At 38.9% G+C, this 22355-nt stretch overlaps 2 protein-coding genes across 7 annotated transcripts in view; one reads left to right on the top strand and one right to left on the bottom strand.

Moving 5' to 3' along the window:
- Positions 1-539: 539 nt before the first annotated feature.
- LOC110060551 (uncharacterized) lies at positions 540-19167 on the top strand. 2 transcript variants are annotated; one of them, XM_020767338.2, is made up of 17 exons: positions 540-874; positions 4125-4471; positions 5143-5307; positions 5886-5999; positions 6509-6625; positions 6896-6992; positions 7566-7784; positions 8842-9218; positions 9797-9964; positions 10160-10270; positions 10543-10659; positions 11020-11110; positions 11640-12020; positions 13253-13375; positions 14070-14195; positions 14290-14631; positions 15478-19167. In XM_020767338.2, exons 1-17 carry the CDS (start codon positions 808-810, stop codon positions 16110-16112), a joined length of 3597 nt encoding a protein of 1198 aa, XP_020622997.2. In that variant the 5' UTR covers positions 540-807; the 3' UTR covers positions 16113-19167. The 2 variants fall into 2 exon arrangements, with proteins under 2 accessions (XP_020622997.2, XP_089127869.1); XM_089271743.1 differs by lacking the exon at positions 540-874 and adding an exon at positions 3820-4020.
- Positions 19168-19682: 515 nt separating this feature from the next.
- Positions 19683-22355, bottom strand: part of LOC110060561 (uncharacterized) — a 53452-nt gene continuing 50779 nt past the window's right edge. For 2 of the 5 annotated variants that reach the window (XM_089271742.1, XM_089271741.1), the window contains exons 39-44: positions 22185-22218; positions 21905-21999; positions 21290-21322; positions 20967-21043; positions 20742-20816; positions 19683-20409 (exon numbers count right to left, since the gene is read on the bottom strand). In XM_089271742.1, coding sequence (XP_089127868.1) covers positions 20087-20409; positions 20742-20816; positions 20967-21043; positions 21290-21322; positions 21905-21999; positions 22185-22218 — 637 coding nt within the window. In that variant the 3' untranslated portion in view covers positions 19683-20086. Of the gene's footprint in view, positions 20410-20741; positions 21323-21904; positions 22000-22184; positions 22219-22355 lie in introns of all 5 variants that reach the window. The other 3 variants (XM_089271739.1, XM_089271738.1, XM_089271740.1) reach the window with 2 other exon arrangements.

Here is a 22355-nt window from a genome sequence, read left to right on the forward strand (position 1 = left end):
ACAAAAAAGTTAGCCGTCGTGGTTCACGTTCTCTGGACAACGTAGAATTTGGCCATTTCATGTTGTTGTTTTGCAGAGGGCGGCAAAGAAATGTCCTAAAAATTATAACGCACGTGTACAGCTACTGTTCTGCTCATTAAACCTTTGTTTGGCGACGTTGCCGTTGCCGTTGCCGTCGTGGTTTTCTTAAACTCTCTTATCTTTCCGAGTGCGCTGGAACATCTGATATTAACTTCCTTTTATGAGAAAACGCAAGGAGAAAGCGCACGTTGGCTTGAACGCACGTTGGCTTGAACGCACGTTGACTTGTAGTGACCTCGTGTAAGCCTTTTTTCGAGTGCGCATGAACGTCTGTGATATACATTTCGCTATATGCGTACACGCAGTGAGAAAGCGCTTGAGTTTTGCTTTTTTTTTCCTTGCCGTAAGATTATTATATTCTAGTGACCTCGTCAAAGCGCAAATCCTTTAATGAGCTGAAATGTCTATGGTATTCTTTTCATTGTATGCGCACACGCAGCGTGAAATCGCGTGTTTGCTTTTTTTTTTTTTTTTTTTTTTTTTTTGTTTTGTTTTGTTTTTTTCGTAACATTATTATATTTTGGTGACCTCGTCAAAGCGCTAATCTTTCCGAGTGCGCTGAAACGTCTCATATTCTTTTCCGTGTATGCGCACACGCATGGCTCGATGACACGTATCGTTCAGTTCAGCTATCTTATTCCAACCACTATCAAAAAGGAGTTTCAGTTTTTGCGTAGTGAGCAGTCTTAACTTTAAGAAGTAGTGGCCACACCGAACTATCGAACAATGATTTTCGTAACGAGGGAAGGTGTGTTTATGCTGGTTTGTTGCTTAATGCTCAGCAGCGTTAAAGGTAACGATACTTTTTTGTACTTTATTGTATTAAGTTTTATCCAAATTCAATTTATGCTTCTCTTTAGAACGCGAAATAGTTTCCCGTTTGCGCACCCGGAAAAAAAAAATTGGCTGGTATTTCTAAAATGACTGGCCATGGTATTGTTTTCCTTCTTCCTCTTTGTTTTTGACGATTACGTTCCAGGGGAGCCCACGGGTCGAGTTGACGCATGTAATAAATCTTTGCTGCCTTTTCGCTGAGCACAGAACCATCCCAACATAGTTAATAATATAGTTTCGATATAACGCGCTCACGGGTTGGTTAAAATAGCTTGCTTTATCAGAGCAAAAATGTATGGTAAGCTACGGTGTGTTGGATTTTTATTGTTTGCTTCGGCATTCTGACGAATTTGACCCAAACGCAATAGAAACGAGCTACTTTTCTGCAATAAACAGAGCTGCATGCTGGCCACTGTCAACAACAGTGGTGTTAAAACTGCACTAAAATTATAAGTTTTGCTAGATTTCGTCAAAACGTTAATCACGTAATGAAATTAAATAAGCGGATTTTCAATTTATCAGATGTTTCGATAAAAGACATTATATAAGTTACGAGGGCAGAAAGTTTACTATACATGTAAAACAACGACAGATTCAAGCGCCAATTGAGCTGTCTGTATTTATGACGATAAGCTATATTTTTGTTAAATGTTGAGCACTTTAATTAACGCATGGAGTGTAGGTCAGTGTGGGAACGCCTCATTCGCTGAATAGCGATCTCTGGTCATCTCAGCGAAGTGACCCAGTCAACAATTTCAACGTTCACCCGAAGAATGATCAATTGAAAGCTTGCTGTAATGTTCTAGATGTCCTCGCAATTCTGTACTCGGAGAAGAACCAGTGGGAGCAGTTTATTCTTTACATCGTAGACTCAGCTAGCATTTCGCATTTTCGTGATCATCCCCAAGCGTTGAGCCCTTTGTTTCGTTTCGTAATTTCAATGGAAAAAAAAAAAAAAAACACGTTTGCATAAGCCACAATAGGGCCGGATTCACTGAATTCCACCGGAAAAGAAGCTTTTAGATCCTTATAAGATTAAAATAATAAGCGAATTTTGAAGCGATCATTGTTCTCTCAGAAACCTAAACCGAACGTTTAGCTAAAGGCCAGTTTGTGACTGACAGTTCAGTGTTGTCTCGTTAGCCAATCATGTTATTTGAACAATTCCAACAAGGATTGTGATTGGCTAATTTTAGCGTGCTTTATCAGAGAACAGATGTATGCTTACGCCACTTTTTACTCGTTTGGAAAATAAAGTTTGGTTTGAAAATATTATAGCTCAATGCGTGGGAAAATTAATGGCTTCTCTATTATTAAACAAATTAAGATGCCTCGACTGCGCCCTGTTCTGTTGTAAAGCACTTAGGAAGCAGTAGAGCACTCAAGAAGTCGGGACTCAACTACCTCGCAATCTCGTATTTTCCCCCACACTTCATTCGTGTTCTGCCTCTTCCTGCGTGCTTTACAACAAAACAGAGCACAGTCGAGGCTTCCTTATTTGTTAAGTAAATGCGTCCTTCACGATATTGATTGCATTATGAATGCAATGATTACGGTGAAAAGCGACCGTGCATTGTTAAAACAAATCCCATAAATGGAGATGTTCCTTTTAATTCCCTCTCAGTTGCACCACTAGAGAATGCATTTGTTCTGAATTAATTTTAATATTTGGTCCATTGTCGCTGAAAATATTACTAATTAAATTGCCGGAAACAGATTCCCAGGATACCGTTTATACATTTCTGCTGCTTTGACATTAGTTACGTTAAGACTTTGAGAAAAGGAAAGCTTTGACGTAAGTAATAACATTATCACGTTTGGGAACTTGACCACATTAAGTCTTAAGTGCAGCAGTTTAAAACGCGTCCCCTGGCCGATACAATCAGGAATCGTTTTGTGGTATTTGCACAGTGCTCGGCGGTTAGTCAAAGGTTGGTTTTAGATTACCATTGTAGGTTATATCTCAGTTAAACAGACCGAAAATAAACTGCGAGCTGCACGTGAGCCGAGGTTCAAGACATCTTATAATTAGACAAAAAAGGTTGTGACATCCACTCGGCGTATTTTCCGGTCATTCATAACATATTGTCTTGTTTGGTCTGCAGTTTTACTTGGGAGGGTAATTTACTTTTGCTTAGTTGCCTTCTTGTCGATCATCACTTAACCAACAGAACTTGAAAAGCTTTCTGCGGTGTGTCCTTTCTCGGAAATGACACTAAAGTACGTGGAGTTAAATCAATTTCGCGCAATTTCATTTTGTGTTATTATACAGTTGAAAAACAGAAAAACATCCATCTTTGACAAATTCGTGCCGGCCGTAAGCCATAACGGTTTAAAAACAGTCAGGTCACTTCCTCAGTTCATTTGGGAGTGCCATGATGGCGTCATTTGGTACCATAGCGACACAATAACGCTCTAGGTCATACCACATCGTCTGAAAATTGAAGGCCTCCTAAGAAGGGTGGAGGGGGATGGCGTGTTTCAGTGATCCCTTGAAAATGTCACTTTTTCTCCCTTGTTTCCTAAAATGCTTTGTCAAAGTTCCCTGTGATAGAGGAGATATCTGTTGTTCCCTCAAATTAATCCCAAAATATCCCTTGTTCCCTTAAAATAAATGATCACGTTCCATTGTTCCCCAAAACCCCCTGGGAGGCCCCCACAATTCGTAAGCCAAGCAGTTTTGTAGGGTATTATAGCGGTGGGATAATAGTCTAGGGGAATCCGCGCAATATCGTGTTTGAAAAGAATTGGGTTCCATAAGTTCCTGTATAAAGGATTTCAACCACTTCGTTGTGTTTGACTAGTTGAAAAAAAAAAAACTACGTGTCTGTCAGAGCTTAGAGGTCATAAATGGTCATGAATTAATTAATATCGGAAAGCCTTCTATTACCCAAAACTCCTGGGAGGCCCGCATAATTCGTAAGCTAATCAGTTTTGTAGGATATTGTAGTGGTGGGATAATAGTGTAAGGGCAGTTATACGTATCGCGTTTGAAAACAGTTGGGTTCCAAAAGCACATTACATATATTCCTGTATCAAGGATTTCCACAGCCTCGAGGGGTTTGTTTAGTTGAAAACAAACTCTATGTCTGTCAGAGCTAAGAGGTCATAAATTAAGGCATTTCGGATGCGAGTGATCATTGTCCAATAATGCTCAACTTAATGTGCTGATTTGTTTCGTTTTGTTTCCTACATGTATTTATCGGCAGCGGGAGTTCAGAAGGGAAAACTGGTCATACTGAAGAATGGCGATTTTCTCTGCGAATCAGTGTCATTTAACAACAGTTTTCCGAGTGGAACCTCCGTGAGAGTGTTTGCTTCAATCAATCATGGAAATGAGTCTGTAAGAGTACATGACTCTGCTTTTATGTGGGTAGAACATGTAACACCAAACGGGTTCCAGGCCTGTATCGTGCGAGGTGGCTGGGGCCACAAAGTTAACACTACTATCGACTGGTTTGCATTCCAAGGTTCCCAGTCTGGAGTCCATCATGGAGAAGCGGGTTTTAGCTTATTTACTACTGGAACAAAGTGCAGTCAGGTTGCATTTCCCCAGGTACATATACTTATATCTTATGAGACATTTTAGGGTGCAGGTCGCTGTATATATTTACATTTTCCCCTCCCGAAAACCGAACTTTAAACGTACTGTATTTTGCGTTCGTTGCGCCCGCCAAGGTTGGAGGACTTATATATGCAACTTACTTGTTAAACAGGTTTCCTCAGGAGTACAAATATTGTATACTCGTTCTGCGTGTTAAATTCTGGGGAGCTCGAGTACATATATCTTATTACAGTTTTTGGTGTGTAGTATCGGTGTATATTTTTACGAGTTGTGTCGTATTTTGACGAGCCCGCAGGGCGAGTCAAAATAGAAACAACGAGCAAAAAGGTTTTCTACTGTACAAATAATTGTACAATATCGCTGTATATTTAACGCTCAAACTTCATGATCAGGCCTCTCTCACCCAGGGATCAGGCTGAGGCAGGAGATAAGGCCGTCATTTCAGGCTATAACAATGGGAAAATGTAAGAATAAACATTCGAAGTAAAGTCTAGATGCATTTGAATTTTGTCCTCTATTTTCCACTTTCCGCTTTGTCCATTTAGGTACATACAATATAATTTTTAGAGTTATTTTGTGTTAGCGAAACATGTATGCTTATAGAAACAGCACATGGCAAAAGCGACCTAATTTCATTGCTATGTTTTTATTTCATTTTCTAGTACTTTTCATCGGTACCGGAGGTTCAAGTGACCGTTAAACATAATACTCCAAACCAAAAGCAAGACGCCATGAACGTTTGGATTGAAAATGCTACCACAAGTCAGTTTGAAGTTTGTTTACGAGAATCAAGGACATTTGACGGGCCTCACAGCAATCTTGCAGTGGTATGTCACACCAAGACCGGCTATTCCTTTGTCAGACCAATATAGCAATCCTGTTTTTGTTGTTGTCGTTGTAGCAGTTGTTGTTGTTTTGGTTGTAGTTGTTATTGTTGTTTTTTGTTTTTGTAGTTGTTGTTGTTGTTGTTGTCGTTGTTGTTTCTTGCAAAATTCTTCCTCCAAAATGTGTTAAAAACCCAGTACCTGCTGGTAGTTTAAGTACATAGGATTCTTCTCCTGTACAAAAAGGCATATACTACATCAAACGCCAAACACCTTCCCTCGACAAAGGACACAAATCCAGCAGAGGATTTTGCCTCTCATGAGTATTACTTTTTGTTTCGTCTCCTCATTGTTATTAACACCGTATTTAAAAGATGCCTAGTATGCATATTCTAAACTGATGATGTTATAGCTCATACCGAAATATAACTTCCACTTTGACAATTGTCTGCATTTCGACAAAATGAACTTTCTCGGATTATCATTCATTCTAAATGTTAGCAACCAGTCGAATAACCAAGGACTGTCAGTGTTTGGTGATTCTTACTGATTCTTTGCTGATTGTTACTTTTTCTTACTAGACCTGGATGGCATACGAGCATTTCCCAAAATCGTGGGAAGCAAAGGAGTCAGCAGAGGTTGTGTTTACGGAAGACGAGTTACCAGCTGCTCAAAACAATTACTCGTTGTGTAAGGTATGCGTGCATGCCTTAAATACTTTTAATGAAGATTTTTATCATGACTTCGAAGTCGACCAAACACTAACTGAATTTGTGTTGATTACTAAGCGGCTTCTGATCATTACTTTCTTATCATCTAGCTAGCTATATAGGGAATGGTTTGCTTCTGCCCACCACAACCGGTTTTACAGCTCTACTTCTGCTATCTATCAGGACGAGGAGCTCAGTCGAGTGTTTTGACCTATTTTGGACACGTACAAAACTATCTTTAAATTGAAAGAAACCTGAAAATAAATGTTTACTAAGATAGAAAAACACTCAAGATATAATCATAAAACCATAAAAAAACAAGGATGGTTAAGGATGGAGAAGATTAACACAGATTACAAAAGACGAACTTGAAAATTTAGGCTATAGTTTTCAAGATGCACAAACCACGACTTAGCTCGTTTGAGATTACTGTGAGGCGTAGAATAGCTGAAGACATATATATCTGTTTTTGTTGTTGTCTTTTTTCCATACAGAATGTCAACTTTGCTTCTCCATTTTATGCACCACCTGTAATACTCACTACCGTTAGCAATGGTGGCAGAAGCGATGCACAATGTTCGGTGAAAGGTCCTTTAGGCAGCTGGCTGGAGGTAAGTACAATCCATCAAGAAATTTTAAATTATTACTTATAACTATTTCTTCCACGATGATGATGACAAACACAGAAAATACTTCACGAAGACCATGTTTTGTTTGAAAATCAACAAAACCACATCAAAAATACAAACAAACAAACAAAAAACAAAACAAAACAAAACCACTAGGCGTTTAAATCTCCCAAAACCCAACATTTGATTCCTCTCAGCAACCCATCAACAGAACATTTTCTAACAACATTTTTAATGTCTGATTTTTCAAAGGAAATAACGACCTCCTACTTTCGAGTCTGTATCAAGGATGACGCCGGCTACGATGGTCCAAGGGGCATTGTAGTTGTAGACTACTTAGTTATAGGAGGTAAATATATGAAGATATGTTCCGAAGGGTTACTATAATGAACATAATCTCGAAAAGGTAATATCTCGAAGACGTAATGTTACTAGCGAATACCTCGCAAGTTTTATTAAAAATTAGTATACATGTACAATAGCAATGAAGCTATACAAATTTATGGATGCGTAAGGCGGTCTGAATGCCAATGTGAAAAATTCTGTGTAAGGTATTCTGTCGTTGTGTCTTAAAAGAAAAAGTAAAACGATTAAAAAAAAAAAATTAACTGCAATGGGCTCTCCCTTCAACAAATCAGTTAGTATCTTCTACTTTGTGTTGTAGGAACTTCTTGTTTTGTATGAGCGAAGGAAGGTACTCAGTCAGAATTTTAGTATGATTTTGATCAAAAAAGTCAGCAACATTGCCATGATGTAGTGTCCTTTTATTATGTGTATCTACCTATGTGTGTGCTTCAGCACGAAAAGTAAGTAGAGATAATGTTTCAGTAACTGCACTAGTATAGTGGATTATTCATAAATTAGGATCTCAGCAGATTGCCAACCAAGGTTTATCTGACTTATTTCAATTCCACCTCCGCAGATCTTGATCCCTGTACAAACGTGACCTGTGAGTACCACAGCCACTGTATATCATTGACTCCGCACCGGTATGCTTGTGTTTGTGAAGAAAACTGCCCGTCATATGAGGAACAGGTCTGCGCCTCAAACGGTCGCACATTCGACAATTTGTGTTTGCTACGGCAAGAAATCTGCCTAACCCGTGCAAATTATACCGCATATCATCCTGGGAGCTGCACAGGTACCCAACATACCAATTTTGTAATACCAGGAGTCAGTCAGCTTCTTTTTAAACACATACAATCAAAGTTTGCAGTTAATCAGCACCTCTTTAAAACTACTATTTTGATTCATTGTTCTTAGGGTAGAGGCATTGTTTTTGTTCTTTATCTATTGTTTTGTTTGGCCAATTATAAAGAAACCTGTAAACGGTGCAAGTCACCCCAATGTTTGACCAAGAGGATATTCGAAATACTCTTAAATAGAAATTCGTTTGCAGTTAATCAGCACCTCTTTAAAACTACTATTTTGATTCATTGTTCTTAGGGTAGAGGCATTGTTTTTGTTCTTTATCTATTGTTTTGTTTGGCCAATTATAAAGAAACCTGTAAACGGTGCAAGTCACCCCAATGTTTGACCAAGAGGATATTCGAAATACTCTTAAATAGAAATTCGTGGCCGTTATGTCATCTACTGGGCATCCAGATGACCTGTTCGTAAAAAAAAAAACAAAAAACAAAAAAAAAAAAAGACAACGATATACTGTCTCATGCCGTGAATATTAAAAATACAGAAAAAGCAGACTTCATAATTCAATAGTCTACTCAGTCAATTTTATGTCAATATCACTTATGTGGAGGGGAAGGGGGGCAATTGGAACAAGGGCGCTTTTTACAAATGGCACTTGTGTGGCGCGCTTATAATATAAGAAAGAAAGTCACTAAATGAAATCGTTACGGTAAACATGGTGTTATTACAATAAATCAAGTTTCAACTTAACTTTAAAGGAGCTATAGCACGCGTTTGCGCATCTTGAAAAATTTACCCGAAATTTTTTAAGTTCTTCGTTTGAAATCGGTGTTAATCTTCTCCATCCTTTACCTTCCTTGTTCGTCTATGGTTTATTATTGCATGTTTAGTGTTTATCTATTGTATTAAACTACTATTTTAAGGTTTCCTTCAATTTAAGGGTTATTTTGTACAAAGCCAAAATACCGTGACTGAGCTCCTTTAAAAGACGTGCTCGAAAAACTGCGTCGAATATCTGGAGAAATATTAAATTCTCTGTTCACTTGTAGGTTTTCCCTTTCAAAAAGGAAGACATCAACTTCCAAACATCCCATCCTATGCCGAGGATCAGTGTGCAGCCATCAAGTTTAAACCTTACATATTTTATCCTCATAAGAAAATCTACGTACAGCTGACTGTTAACCACGTGAATTACTCCGATGCAACCTTCGTGCACGAGGCCACTATACCTTGGGTTGAAAACGTCAACGTCAGTCAATTCACTGCCTGTGTTACTCGAGCTGGTAGGAATGACTATCCTTCAGATAGCTTCGCCACAGTTGATTGGATAGCCTATCAGGGTGCGCCGTCTGGGGGAGTGACAGGCGAAGAAAAGTTCTCTCGATGGTGGACTGGGACCATCTGTCAAACAGTCACCCTTCCAAATGTATGTATACTGAGTGACCCCGGGATGTGACCATCTTTATTCTCAAGCTCATTTATGATTCATAAAGCTTAAACAAAGGAAATCACAATCGTGACAATGTTTGTGCATCTGATATTAATTAGCGTATAGTTTATCGATTTTATTTCCTGGTTTTCTCTTTAGGTTTGGTTTTGATTAAGAAGAGGCATTGAATACTCGAAAAAGTGTTTGACCTTATTTCCAAACACCTCGGAGCTCGTCAAAAACACTCCGATGTGCGTCGAATTTTTCAACTCCCATCTTGGTGTTTGGAAATGCGATAAAACTCGGTATGCGTTGTTCGAAATAGTCAGTGGATTACAATGCGTTTATTCACATTCTACTGATGGAGCTTTTCAGTGACAACAAATATTAAAAAAAAAAAAAGAAAAAAAAAAGAAAAAAAGTCCGTATTGTAAGCTTGTGGTATATAGCGAAAAAGAAAAAGAAAAAAAAAAAAAGAACAGATAACAAATCAGAGAATGGATTTTTGCATCCCCAATATATCTAGGCAGTCATCTATTCCAAATTGATAACCCCGTCCCTTCTTTTATTTTCAGGGAAAGTATTCTAGCTCGCCGACAATATTTGCAACAGCCGTGCACCACAGGTCGGGCCTTAAGCACGACGCGGCCAGTGTGTGGCTTGAAGATGTGTCAGCAAGTTCTTTTAAGATTTGTCTCCGGGAGCTTCAAAATTTTGCAGGTGTTCATGATGAAATCTTAGTGGTAGGTTTTTGAATTTTAATGCAGTCAGTGCAATGCAATCCAATGCAATGCAATGTAATGCAAGTCAAGGGCAACGTGGAGTCCTCGTCAATTGGTTTAAACTTTACTCGTCTAGATATGCAAACTACTGGTTGGTGTTTAAACATAATTCACGGTATCTTACCTCAACCGCATTTTTTCTCGTTTTTATTTCAGAACTGGCTGACCTTTGACTCTCTTCATAGACCGCTTTTCAAAGAGCATAGCAATGTCAGCTTTCAAAATGACGTCTTGCCTGCTAAGAATCATAACTTTGCCTTCTGTGAGGTAAGAATGGTAAAGATTATGCGAAATTAGATTTGGAGAGAAAAATTTTGGCAAAGAGGACAGGGTTTAGCTGGGAGTGTAACATAGATGTTGCACAGCGTCACTCTGAGTTGGTTTTTGTATAGGTAGAAGTATTTGAACAAATTGAATTTACACAAAATTAAAATCTTTCCAAATCACGACATCGTGAGAGTTTACCAAAAAAGTGGCCGAAATATAGGTACGTTTCTTTGTTAGTCAGATTAATGGTCGTTGTATTTTCTGATTAACAGGATGTTAACTTCATCCGGAGCTACAGCAAATCCCCAATAGTTATGATAACGGCTACACATTCCATCGGTGCAGGAAGTGTAAAGGCAGAGTGTAACGGAATTGTAAGCTGGATTGAGGTAATCTTAAATGAAGACAATCTTTTGCAATAATTTCACTAAGTTGTCTTTTTTATATAGAGAGAAAACGTCTGCCATAGCAAGAAAGGCGGAAAATTCGAATTCGATCTGGATGTAGAGGATCCGCTTGAAAACCACAAAAGCTCTCGAGGCTTCCTCTGTAAAACGGCGTAGTTTGTTTCATATTCACAGCTGATGTAATAATATTGACGTTACATTTTTTATCATAATGCTATTCTGTTGAAGTCGAGAAGAAGATGGTTCCTTGGCGACTGACCTGATCTGGTAACTGGTTTTTAGATATTGAAATTGTTTGTTAATTAATATATAATAAAACTTTCTGTCTTTATTCTCTTCAAGTATATCACCAACTCCAAATTTCGGATTTGCGTCAAAGAGCTATTTGTTCAGCATTTTGATCCACTGGATGTCTCATATGCAGTACTAGCGGGTAAAAGCATGTTTTAAAATCATTTTGTTAGAAGTTGTTAAATTACGTTGCGAAGTTTCAATTGACAGCAATGTCAATGGCATTGTTAGCAACAACAAAACCAACGAAAACAACAACAATAACAACAGAAACACAAATACCAACAAAGGACAACCAGCATTGAAAACAAAGCAAATAAAAACAATTTTATTGAGAACAAAAACAATGACAACGACAGAAAGTAGAGAACCAAGCTAAACGAAACACATAACAAGCAGAAACATGATGTGAACAACAACAACAACAACAACAACAACAACAACATGAAAAACAGCAAAACTTAGCAAACCAAAAAAGAAACAGGAAGGACATATTCATATATCAACTTTATTTGAATTTGTATTAAAAAAAGGATTATAACATTTACAAATTGCAAAGAGGGTGCCAACAGGGAAAAAACTTTATAGGACTATTCATATTAAGCTGATCTCTTGGACAACAGCATCAACAAACGAATAGTTAAAATTATGTTTCCACTTTTTCTGAATAGACGGTTGCCAAGATGACTGGACCTATTTTAAGGGATATTGCTACAGGAAAGTATCTTCCTGTGACTCATGGAGTGCCAGCCAAGGCACATGCGCTACACTGGGAGCTAATCTTCCTAGTATCCACAACCAGGAAGAAAATGTTTATATTCAAAGTCTACATGGCGGAGAACATTCTTGGCTGGGCTTGTCTGATGTGAACACCGAAGGAACATTTGTCTGGAGCGATGGAACGTCGTTTGACTTCCAACATTGGGCGAATAACCAACCAAATGACTTTCATAATGAAGACTGTGTTCATACTCTTGGTTTCCTCAAGGGTCATCAGTATGAATGGAACGATGTGAATTGCACAGACTGTCACAGATTTACCTGCAAGAAAGGTGCGTGCCTTGATTTTGATAGAAAAGGAAAATAATACACTTGGCAACTCAGGTTGGGACTTTTAAAGGAGCTAAGTCACAGCATTTTGAGTTGTTTTGGCCACGTAAAAAATTACCTTTAAATTGAAGGAAATCTTAAAATAGTAGTTTACTATGATAGAAGAACACCAAACAAATCATAATAAACCATAAAGGAACAAGGATCGTTAAGGATGGAGAAGATTAATACGGATTACAAAAGACGAACTTGAACTTTAAGTTGTGACGGTTGCTTTTGCCAATTAATAGAACCTGTAGATTTAGATGTCAGTCTTTCTCACTAGCAAATCCCGTTAGTTAACTTGATTTATCAGACATTTTGTTTTTCAAGATGTAGCCTCTGTGATGAGCTCATTTAAACCTTTCGCCACTGAAGAGCACTAATGTCCTTGTGACTTCAGTTCAATGTTTGGTTACGTTCATATCTGGCTGAGTTTACACCAAAATGGTCCTATAAAGATCTACTTACTGAGAACATAAACTGTGGACCCCTATACATGATCAGTATCATTCCCCACCCCTTGGGAGTTTTTAGCCTTTCTTCTAGTGCATTTGTTATTAACTTAATCGTCGAGAGCTTTAAAATAAGATTTAATTTGCAGGGTATACCTAATATATATACCTAGAGATTTTGAGTCTTTTTTGTTTTGACTTTTTCGTTCTTTGTTTGTTTGTTTGTTTTTTTTAAATCATCTTTTGCCAAAGCTACCACCTCATTAGTGGTTGTTGATGCAATTTTTGGAATATGCAGATCAGTAGCTTTCAAATGATATACCATACATGGGTATTGGGTGTCTACTGATTAAACTAATTTTAGAGCTGAAAGGGTTAAACTTCGAGGCGGATTTTGCAGACATCTTTTGATTTGTCGCTTATGCTGCTCTATACGTATACGTAACCTGTTCTAGACAACTTTTTAGTGAGTCGTAAATGCTCCGCATAATGAAATTCTTGAAAAGTGATCATGAAGCCTAGATTTTTCAAGTTCGTTGTTTCTAATCCGTGTTAATCTTCTCCACCCTTAATCATCCTTGTTCCTTTGAGGTTTATAATTATCTCTTTGTTATTTTTCTATCTTAGTAAACTTTTATTTTCAGGTTTCCTTCAATTTTAAGGTAATTTTGTACGTGGCCAAAAGAACTCAAAAAACGGTGACTGACTCTCTTTAAAGCGCACCTTTTCTTGATGTACAGATCACGATGAATGTGAAGACTTCGCGTACGATTGCCCAGCGATGGCTTCCTGCGTAAACAGTGAAGGTTCTTACTCTTGTCAGTGCCCTGTTGGATATAGACTGAATGGAGGAGACTGCACAGGTTTGTGGATAAAGATAAGCAATAAATAGCAGCAATTTTAAAAAAATTGCGACCTCAAGTTAGCAGCGTTATCTGCGCCTATGGAAATATTGGGACGCAGTGTCCTGAACTAAAATCAACATTGAAACAATAAACTTTACAATTACCAAATTATGTTTTTGCGATAAAAGTGCATGGAATATTAACATTTTCTCACGTATAGAACGTTAGGAAAAATAATGTCAAAACCTCGCCCTGTTCCCCTTTTCCCCGCCCCGTGACCACAATCATTACGTTTTTGCGGCGGTTGTCGTAGAACACGGCACTTCGGCAGATCAATATAACAAAGCTTTTGAGGTGACGTCAGGGCGGCCAGTTAATATATTTTCTTTGGCAGATGAATTATTTTCCTACAGACAAAAAAAAGCAATAGTTAAGAAACGCCAATAAGGCTACCCTAAAATCGCCAAATCGTGCTATAGCTCCGCCAAATGTGGGGGAAACAACAACAACAACAACAAGAAGCAAAAACATTGATAAAAACAGGGAGAGAGGGTGATAGGAACCCTCTCCACCCTTCTTTGTATCTTCGGAGGATTATACAGGGATGAGACGACTGTTATGACGCATCAGTCTAAGTTAATACCTACATTATTAATCGCATGTCTGTGTGATAAGTGGGGATATAAAGAATGTAATTCCTTTTATGCCATAGATGTTGACGAATGCAGGTTGGGTTCCTTTAAATGCCATGGCCGAGCTGCGTGTACGAATGTCGCTGGTTCTTACACCTGTAGATGTTTGCCAGGTTACACAGGGGACGGGGTTGTTAACTGTGAAAGTAAGTCCCACTTTCCACCTTACTTTATTTTCTGCGCCAGCTTAACTGCTAGATGTCAATTTAACGACGTCTATTATTCTTTTCATCCTCACAGCACTTTCCCTCACGGCAGATAGCTCATGTGTGCTGCAGAAACAAACCAGCTTAAATGGAGTGATACGTCCAAGTCAGAGCTCACAATACAGCAATGATATGAATTGCCAATGGAATTTCTCTACAAATGCATTCGTGGAACTTGCGTTCTTTAGGTTCGACACAGAGACCTCTGCCGATTTCGTGAATGTGTACGATGGAGGATCATCGTCCTCTTCCCTGATTGGACGACTTAGTGGTTCTTCCCTTCCAGCGACCATTACAAGTTCATTAGGCAGACTGTATGTGAACTTTGCATCAGATAGCTCGGGAAATTACGACGGATTTGTCGCAGCATACCGAGGTATGATTCACTTTCCTACCAGCAAATGCACATTATTTGCACCCAGCTGTACAGTAAATAGTTAAGGCCTCGATTACGTGTCACGGTCGGCATCCTATTGTTATTTAATATATATTTCATATATACATTAGTAAATTAATTGTGCTACTACGCGCACCCTCATTGGTCGATAGGTGTGTTTAGATGAGAGTTTGTAAACACGGTTGTGACGTTTTAGATTCGCGCGTATCTTTGAGAATTATTTTATGAAAGCAATGGAGCACTTTTTCCATGTTTACATAGCCTCATCTAAACACTCGGGGGGCTGAGAGAATTCTGTAGTTATATATACAAACCTTCGACCACGTCTCGGGTTTGCATAACTGTCTCGAATTCTCAGAACCCCCTCGTGTTTAGATGACGTTGTGTAAACACGGAAAAAGTGCGCATGCTCTATTGCTTGATTTTTTTCTTTGATTAATATATTTTTTTTACTTGTTTCGCGATTACAGTAAAAACCTGCTTGTAAGAACCTAGTGGCTTAAGAACCTGCTGTCAGAGATTTGCCATTTTAATACCCAAAAACATAAGAACCTGTTTGGTCTTGTAACGTCAAGCAGTTTCTTGTACGTGGGTTACAGTTAAATCGTGATAAACATTTTAACCATGGTGTGTTGCAAATTTATATTACAAGAAAATACATGACACAGTTGTGAATACATACTGTACCTTCAAGGACCAAACCCAAATTTATTTATTTTTCTTGCTAATCAAGAACTATATCTCCGGAGTAGAAATTAAGAATATTAAGAACCTACTTAGCCTAAGATAGGCTCTTACACGCGGGATTTTTTATTACTGCATTAGCTGTCACAGATGGTACCATCCGTATTAATGGAAGCACACCGACTACTGGACGAGTTGAAATCTATTACAATGGCGAGTGGGGCACGATCTGTGACGACGCGTGGGATATAGATGATGCTAAAGTAGTTTGCAGACAGCTTGGTTTCAGAGAAGCATTACAAGCCTATAGCGGTGCCACCCATGGGCAAGGAACGGGTCCGATATGGATAGATGACGTGGCTTGTTCAGGAAGCGAGTCTCACCTCTACGACTGCAGACATCGTGGATGGGGAAATCATGATTGCACTCACAGCAGAGACGTCAGTGTAAAGTGCGCTTCTAATGTTCGCTTGGTGAATGGTGGCGACAACTATGGCCGCGTTGAAGTTTATCATAACGGGCAATGGGGCACGGTTTGCGATGATCATTGGGATATCAACGATGCTAATGTGGTTTGCCGTGAGCTCGGCTACTTCAGCGCCTCATCAGCACCTCAGAGTGCAGCGTACGGTCAGGGATCTGATCCTATCTGGTTGGATGATGTTGCCTGCCATGGAGGAGAGGCTTCGCTTCATGACTGCGCCCATTACGGAACATGGGGAGTTAGTGGTCAGTGTAGTCATAGCGAGGATGCAGGTGTTGTTTGTAATGCATAAATGTCTCCCTGGGCGGATACTCCCTTATATGAGCTATGTAGGTATGTGCAGCCTCAAAGGGTGTTGGTTTTCAGCCGTTTTGGTCATAAATAGGGTATCGATTTTGGCTTTTTTTCTTTTTTTTTTTTTTTCAAAAAAAGAGGCTACTTTTTGTAAGATCAATAACAAAAGCCCTTCATGAAGCCTGAACTAGGGAAATAATTATCAGGCAGGCCTGAGACAAGATATTGATTTAAGGGTGAGGCGCGGGTTGTTCAGGTTGAAGAAATCACCATGTAGTGGATACATAGTTTGCTGTGTTAACACTTATCCACTGGATAGTGATTTATCCTGTAAATAGCGTAATCCGGCCTTCGAACAACCGGGTCCGTTTCTCGAAAGCCCAGAAACCTTTCGGGCCCGCAAAGCCATTTTTAAATAATCTGTATCTCAAAACCGAGAAGTGTATACCCCTGAAACTCCTCGTATGAAGAGAACCTCTGGTCATATTAAGAATATGTGAATAAAACAGCTCTGTAACCACAAGGTTTGAGATTTTGCAATAGAGTATCGAATTTTTAGTCAGGTAATAAATAGAGTAAGGAAAATCACAGATTTTGTCTTAAATAGGGTAAGAGTTTTGGGAAGCGGGCCGCACACCCCATCCAATTTTTCTGGGAGTATCCCCCGAGAAATGTCTACAAATTTTACCAAGGGGCTCTTGATTTTACCCAAAATATTGAGGTGTTAATTTTCTTTCAAAAATGAGATCTCAATAGCTGCAAACAAACATTAATCAACGCTTAATTTTATAGCAGTTTGTACTGGTGTTTAAATTCGATTATTACCTACGCGTGTCGCCTAATGGCTATAATTGACGTTTCATTTTAGTAAAATCAAGGCTTAGAGACATAATCTGCAGTACCGCAGAATTCCGAGAGTAACGGCCCCCGTTACTTTCAGATTTCGCAGGCAAAAGGGGCAGCTACTTTCGGGTAGCCGTATCTTTCGGATGATTCAAAAACCGTTTGTACGCGGTAACAGTCGTTTCAGACAAAGCGGACACGTACTAAAAAAACACATGAAATTTACAGTTCCGTTTATATATGGTCCTGACTACCCACATAACCAAAGCAGACTGTATCAACAAAAAAGGCCCGAAACGTTTTTACTGTAGGCCGAAAGTATAATGATCCTAATATATCGCAATACAACTGATTACACTATGTGACATCATTTGTCTCTGCTGCTAGACAAATACAGCTTATAAATCACAGTTTCAAGAAAACTTGAGTTAAGTTCGAAAACTCTTCAAGTTGCACAGTCCTGCAGTCAGGCTGTTTCATCCTCATTGCGCTTGAGAACAGAGTTTCTCTTTAGCTGGCTTTTTCAAAGGGCCGCTACTTTAGGGTGGGCCGTTACTTTCGGGTTTCAATAGAAAGGAACCATCTTTTTCGGGGGGACCGTTACTTTCGAAATTCTACGGTATCATATTTTTTTATAACAGTCGGTATAAAAAAGCATAACTAGCTGAAACAACTGTTTTCGTTAGGTAGTACAACACAGTCGGTTACGATGTACGTGGGCGCTGCGTTTAGTGCTTCATTTTAAATGAACATTGTGGAACCTACTTGAGCGGCAATACCTGGGAATCTTACTTGCGGACAAGTTTTGATATGTCCCAAACTTTGAAGAGGAATTGTCATAGATATCTCAGAAAACAAATGGGATTTAAAGCCGAAAAAAAAAAAAGATAAAAAAAAAAAAGATAGGAAAAATCCTTTATTATATGAGGGATATAGTTTTTTTTGTTGAAGCTACGATATTGTACAACGCTGCCTATCATTGGTAAAATAAAATGTCATTGCCGTGTATCGGTTACTCCATCACTTATCCGTCTCATGCTTGCGTTCAAGTTCAACAGCCCTGTACGTCTGAACAACCGCAGAGAAAGTAACCGCTGTAACTAATGCTGGCTCACCTTCCGATTTCTCCCAGAGGTCTCTATTTCTTGGTGCTAGCCAAAAGAATCCGCGTGGCGTCTGGGAACAAGATTGTCTAACAGCCTCGTTTGAATTCATAACGGCCATGTCAACATTTGTTCCGCCGTCAGGAACCTTCCAGTAAGCTTCCCCTGCTGAAGCGTTATAGCTGTTTATGTGATTCCTGCAATGAAGTTCCTAAGTCCTAAGATTTCGGACGCCATCTTGTTGCTCTTTCTAGGCCCCGTGGGATGCGAGGTAAACACGGTCCCAACCTAACGTACACGTGCTATTTTCGCAAGAACATGATCAACCTGGGGCAATAGGGTGACAACGACCACGCGTGTTCCTTTGGCGGGAGAATAGATCCGCGTATTTTTTTACCTCTCTCTTCCGCTGCCGCGAAAAATTATACGACCTATCGCACCAGTATCATGACAAACGAAATGAGAAGCAAGCACTCGCTTAGTAAAGGAATCAGTCTCTTGGCAGTGCGGAATAAGTAGCTCCGTTAGCCTTTGGCTGGGTGACGAAAAAACGTTCTTCGTGTAAGCGAGATGAGGCGGAGAATTGGTTCATGTTTCGTGTGCTATTTATCGAGTTACAGAGGTTTTTGGAATGCGCGAAATAAACTTAAGAGGTACAAACTCTTTCCCAAGTGAACCCTTTGCTCGACTGACGCTATCAATATCCCTTATGCATGTTGACATCAAACTAGCAAATTTCATAATCAAGTCCCGCTTTAAAGATGAAAATTGTAAGTTTTATCATGAACAAATTCCCAAAGCACAAAGATGAAGAGAATAAACAATACGACAGTGCAGGACGTTTGTGAAAATTACGAGGACACAAAGAACTGGCGTAATAAACACTCTTTTGTGCTAGTGCAGATATTCAACTTGAACTCTGTTCCATTTTCACTGGCTTTGACAATGCTCTGTGGGACTCCAAACTCCCTACCAAATGACCTTTCCTTTTGTTAACAAGTTTTGGAATTACAAAAAAGGATTTTCTTGCTTAGAGAGGGAGAAAACATACCTCTTATCACAACTTAAGCAGTTGTGAAATTAAAGGCTAAAAAAAAAAAAAAAAAATCAGGCCTGAACAGGATTCGAATCCATGACCTCTAAGAAACGGTGCAGTGCTCTACCAACTTAGCTTTCAAACCAGCTGGGAGCTGTTCGTAATATACCTGTAGATGGTGAAGAATTCAAGTGCATATATAAAAGATAAAATATCTGAACAGCAGAGAAAGATATGAAGACATTGTTGATCATCGCAGTTATATTCATCTTAAGCCGTTATGAAATTAAAGCCAAAAAAAAAAAAAACAAAAAGAAAAGAAAAGAAAATCAGGCCTTAACGGCCTTAACGTTCAAATATATGATCATTCATATATTCACTTGTATACCTCTTATCAGTGCGGAGACTTCTGCTTGTCATTTTAAAGAAGGACTCGATACTTGTTTTTCGTGGGATCATGTTAGTTGTATCAATTAACGAAGTTACCTGGACCAACCAATTTATTTGAATTGCAAGAAAATCAGTTTTAAGTCAGGGGTAGTACGAAGTCCGTGTAAAGTACACAAATGATAACAGCACAACGCACTAACCTTTCAAAGATCTATTGTAACATCTGTACAAATGTGTATCAAAATATCATCAAATATACAATCTGTGTAAAACACTAATAGACATGTCAATGGGTAAAATTAAGCCCCATTCACACTAAGCTGCACACGAGGCGGTATCGACGCCTCTATTTTTATGTAGTTTTCCTCTCCGCTCCAGTACCCCCATCTATCCACGAAAACGCATGTGAAGGCACCTTTTCTTCTCTTTTCTTTTCTTTTTTTCTTAAAGCTAATTTTCTGTAATCGGTGAACTTTATTCCACTTCTTGAACTATTTCTTCGACCTCGTGTCGTCGTTTCAGTATAGGTTTACAAAAAATGCACTTGTCAACTTTTTGAAAACCTCTGCGCAACACTTGCTTATTAACTGAATCTTTCCACTAAACCGGTTCAATTCCCAAAGAGGAAAACACGTCAAAAGTAGGCAATTCGTCATCAGTATCATCTTGCAGGGTGCTATCCAAGTCCAAAATATCTGTACAGGGTAGATGAAAAGAGAGAGGTTGAGTCGTGCCACGAGGAGCTGACACCTGACTGTCGTCTTTGGTGCATCGTCTTTCACCATTTGCCGTTATTTCATTCATGGAAGGACCGCACGGATACTTTGGAATAGATGGCGCCAGGGTTTGTTCTTTGCCATTAGCTTTTTGGCTGGGGCACGCTGCTGTGTCTGGATTAAGGTAAAACGCTTTGCTGTCAGGACCTAAACATTACGTAAAACACACATTAAAGTGTCTATATCGCCTAAAGGAATTTTAAGGTTGTAGTATTTGGTATCTCTGTAGAACAGCTATATATATTAGCGACAAAAAAAAAAAAAAAAAAAAAAAAGGAAAAAGAAAAAAACTCAATTCCGACGTCCCCCACCCCGCGCCAAATATAGCTTTTATAGTTCCCGTTTGAGCCACCTTAAAATACTGAAAAAGAGCTTTCACTCAGACAAGCAATGTTAGGATATTCTTTGAGGCAGGCAGAGTTTTCTTACTTCGATTCCACGCAAGCTTCTGGAATACTTTGCAAATTGCCTGGACTTACCCTCATTTATATCATTGTTTTCTTGTGTCCATTTCTTCATAAAGTCTTGTGAGTGACAAAGTCCGTCAGGAAAGCCTTTGGAGTGAGGAATATAACAAAATCGGTGAGAAAAATGACGCTTTGGACAGTTATAAACAGCAGTTAGTAACTTATCTTTGACATTAATGGCCATTTCTCGTTCTTGTAAACGGATGCTAGTTTTCACAAGTAAAGAAAACATCTTACTTTGACAGTGCTCGATAACCTTCCCCCAAACGGTGTTGCAAGAAAGCATCTTCAGATTACCCACAATAAGGAGATGCCTAAACAAAAAAAAAACAAACAAACAAAAAACAAAAGAGAAAACAAAAACAAAAACAAAACAAAAACGAAGAGAAAAAAAAAATAGAAAAAAGAAAAGACTCGAATAAATAAAGCGAATCACATAGCAAACAGCAATCACCAGTGATAACAAACAGAACAACAAAATAGGTCCAAGTTGATTATATTTACTCTGACAGTTAAAGAAACAACCAAGCAAGAACAAACTAAAAGATAACAATACAAACCTTTTAGCTCTCGTTAAAGCAACATTAGTGCGCCTAAACAAAACGAAAACAAAGAAGAGAGAAGAGAAGCGTCGAGAGAAATGAAAAGAAAAAAAGAAAAGAAAAGAAAAGGAAAAAAAAAAAGCACAGTCAGATAGCACATAGTTAATAGCGAATGGTTATTAAGCCCGGCAAGCGTCAAAAGAGCAAAAAAAAGATGCCAAGATTTATGTTGGAAGGCCCACGACCGTGTACAATCTTTTGTTTTGGCCTCATTCACTATACATGAATTAGGTAACAAGAATATTTCTATTGGTTAGTTCTTCAGTCAAAAGTAAACAACTATTGTGTTTTGTGCACGGTCAAGGCCAAAAAAGAGAACAAAAACATACAACAAAGAACTTTGTCGGAATTCATAACCATTTCCCTCTATCAACTTTGGTCGGTATACATAACACATTGGGTGTCATCCACATAAAGAGAGCAAAAATCCCCTGACCTTTCACGTACATTTTCAGTCTAAGGAAATAAAGGGATAGCAGTAGTAGAACGCAGGACGTAGCACTTAGTAGCAAGTAACATCATGTGATCACATGTTGCAAAACGTGACAGCACTTTACCGCACGTGCACCTCACCTGTCACAGTCAATAAATCCAATGTGATCCGTGCGCACGCACGATAAAATGATGAGATCCTTTTCACCTCCCTGGAATGCGTCCACGGTTGAAATCTGTTCGTTTTAAACAAAAGCAAAGCGTCATTTGGTCTAGCTAGCTGCTGACTAACGAAATATGATCAGGCAACCTGGCATATTTCACAAACGAACAGAACTGGACTGGGAATTAGGTAAAAGTAGGCAGCTGAAGCGACGAATTGCAGGCATTTGAAAATGAAACGTGCGAAGCAGTCACCTACCTGAATGGCTTTGAGTTCGGCGTGAGAGGTGGCCCTGAAAATCAATATTGAGTAATAGCTTAAGATTAATGTTGCGCAAAAAAAGAGGCCGGATATTTCATATCAGCTTCTTTATTCTTCTCACTCACGTGCTCGATAATGTTATTGTATTTAATTGTTCAGAGAAATTAG

The sequence above is a fragment of the Orbicella faveolata genome, unplaced genomic scaffold, assembly GCF_042242905.1.
Source record: "Orbicella faveolata isolate gen_17 unplaced genomic scaffold, um_ofav_v1 contig_34, whole genome shotgun sequence".
NCBI lineage: Eukaryota > Metazoa > Cnidaria > Anthozoa > Scleractinia > Merulinidae > Orbicella > Orbicella faveolata.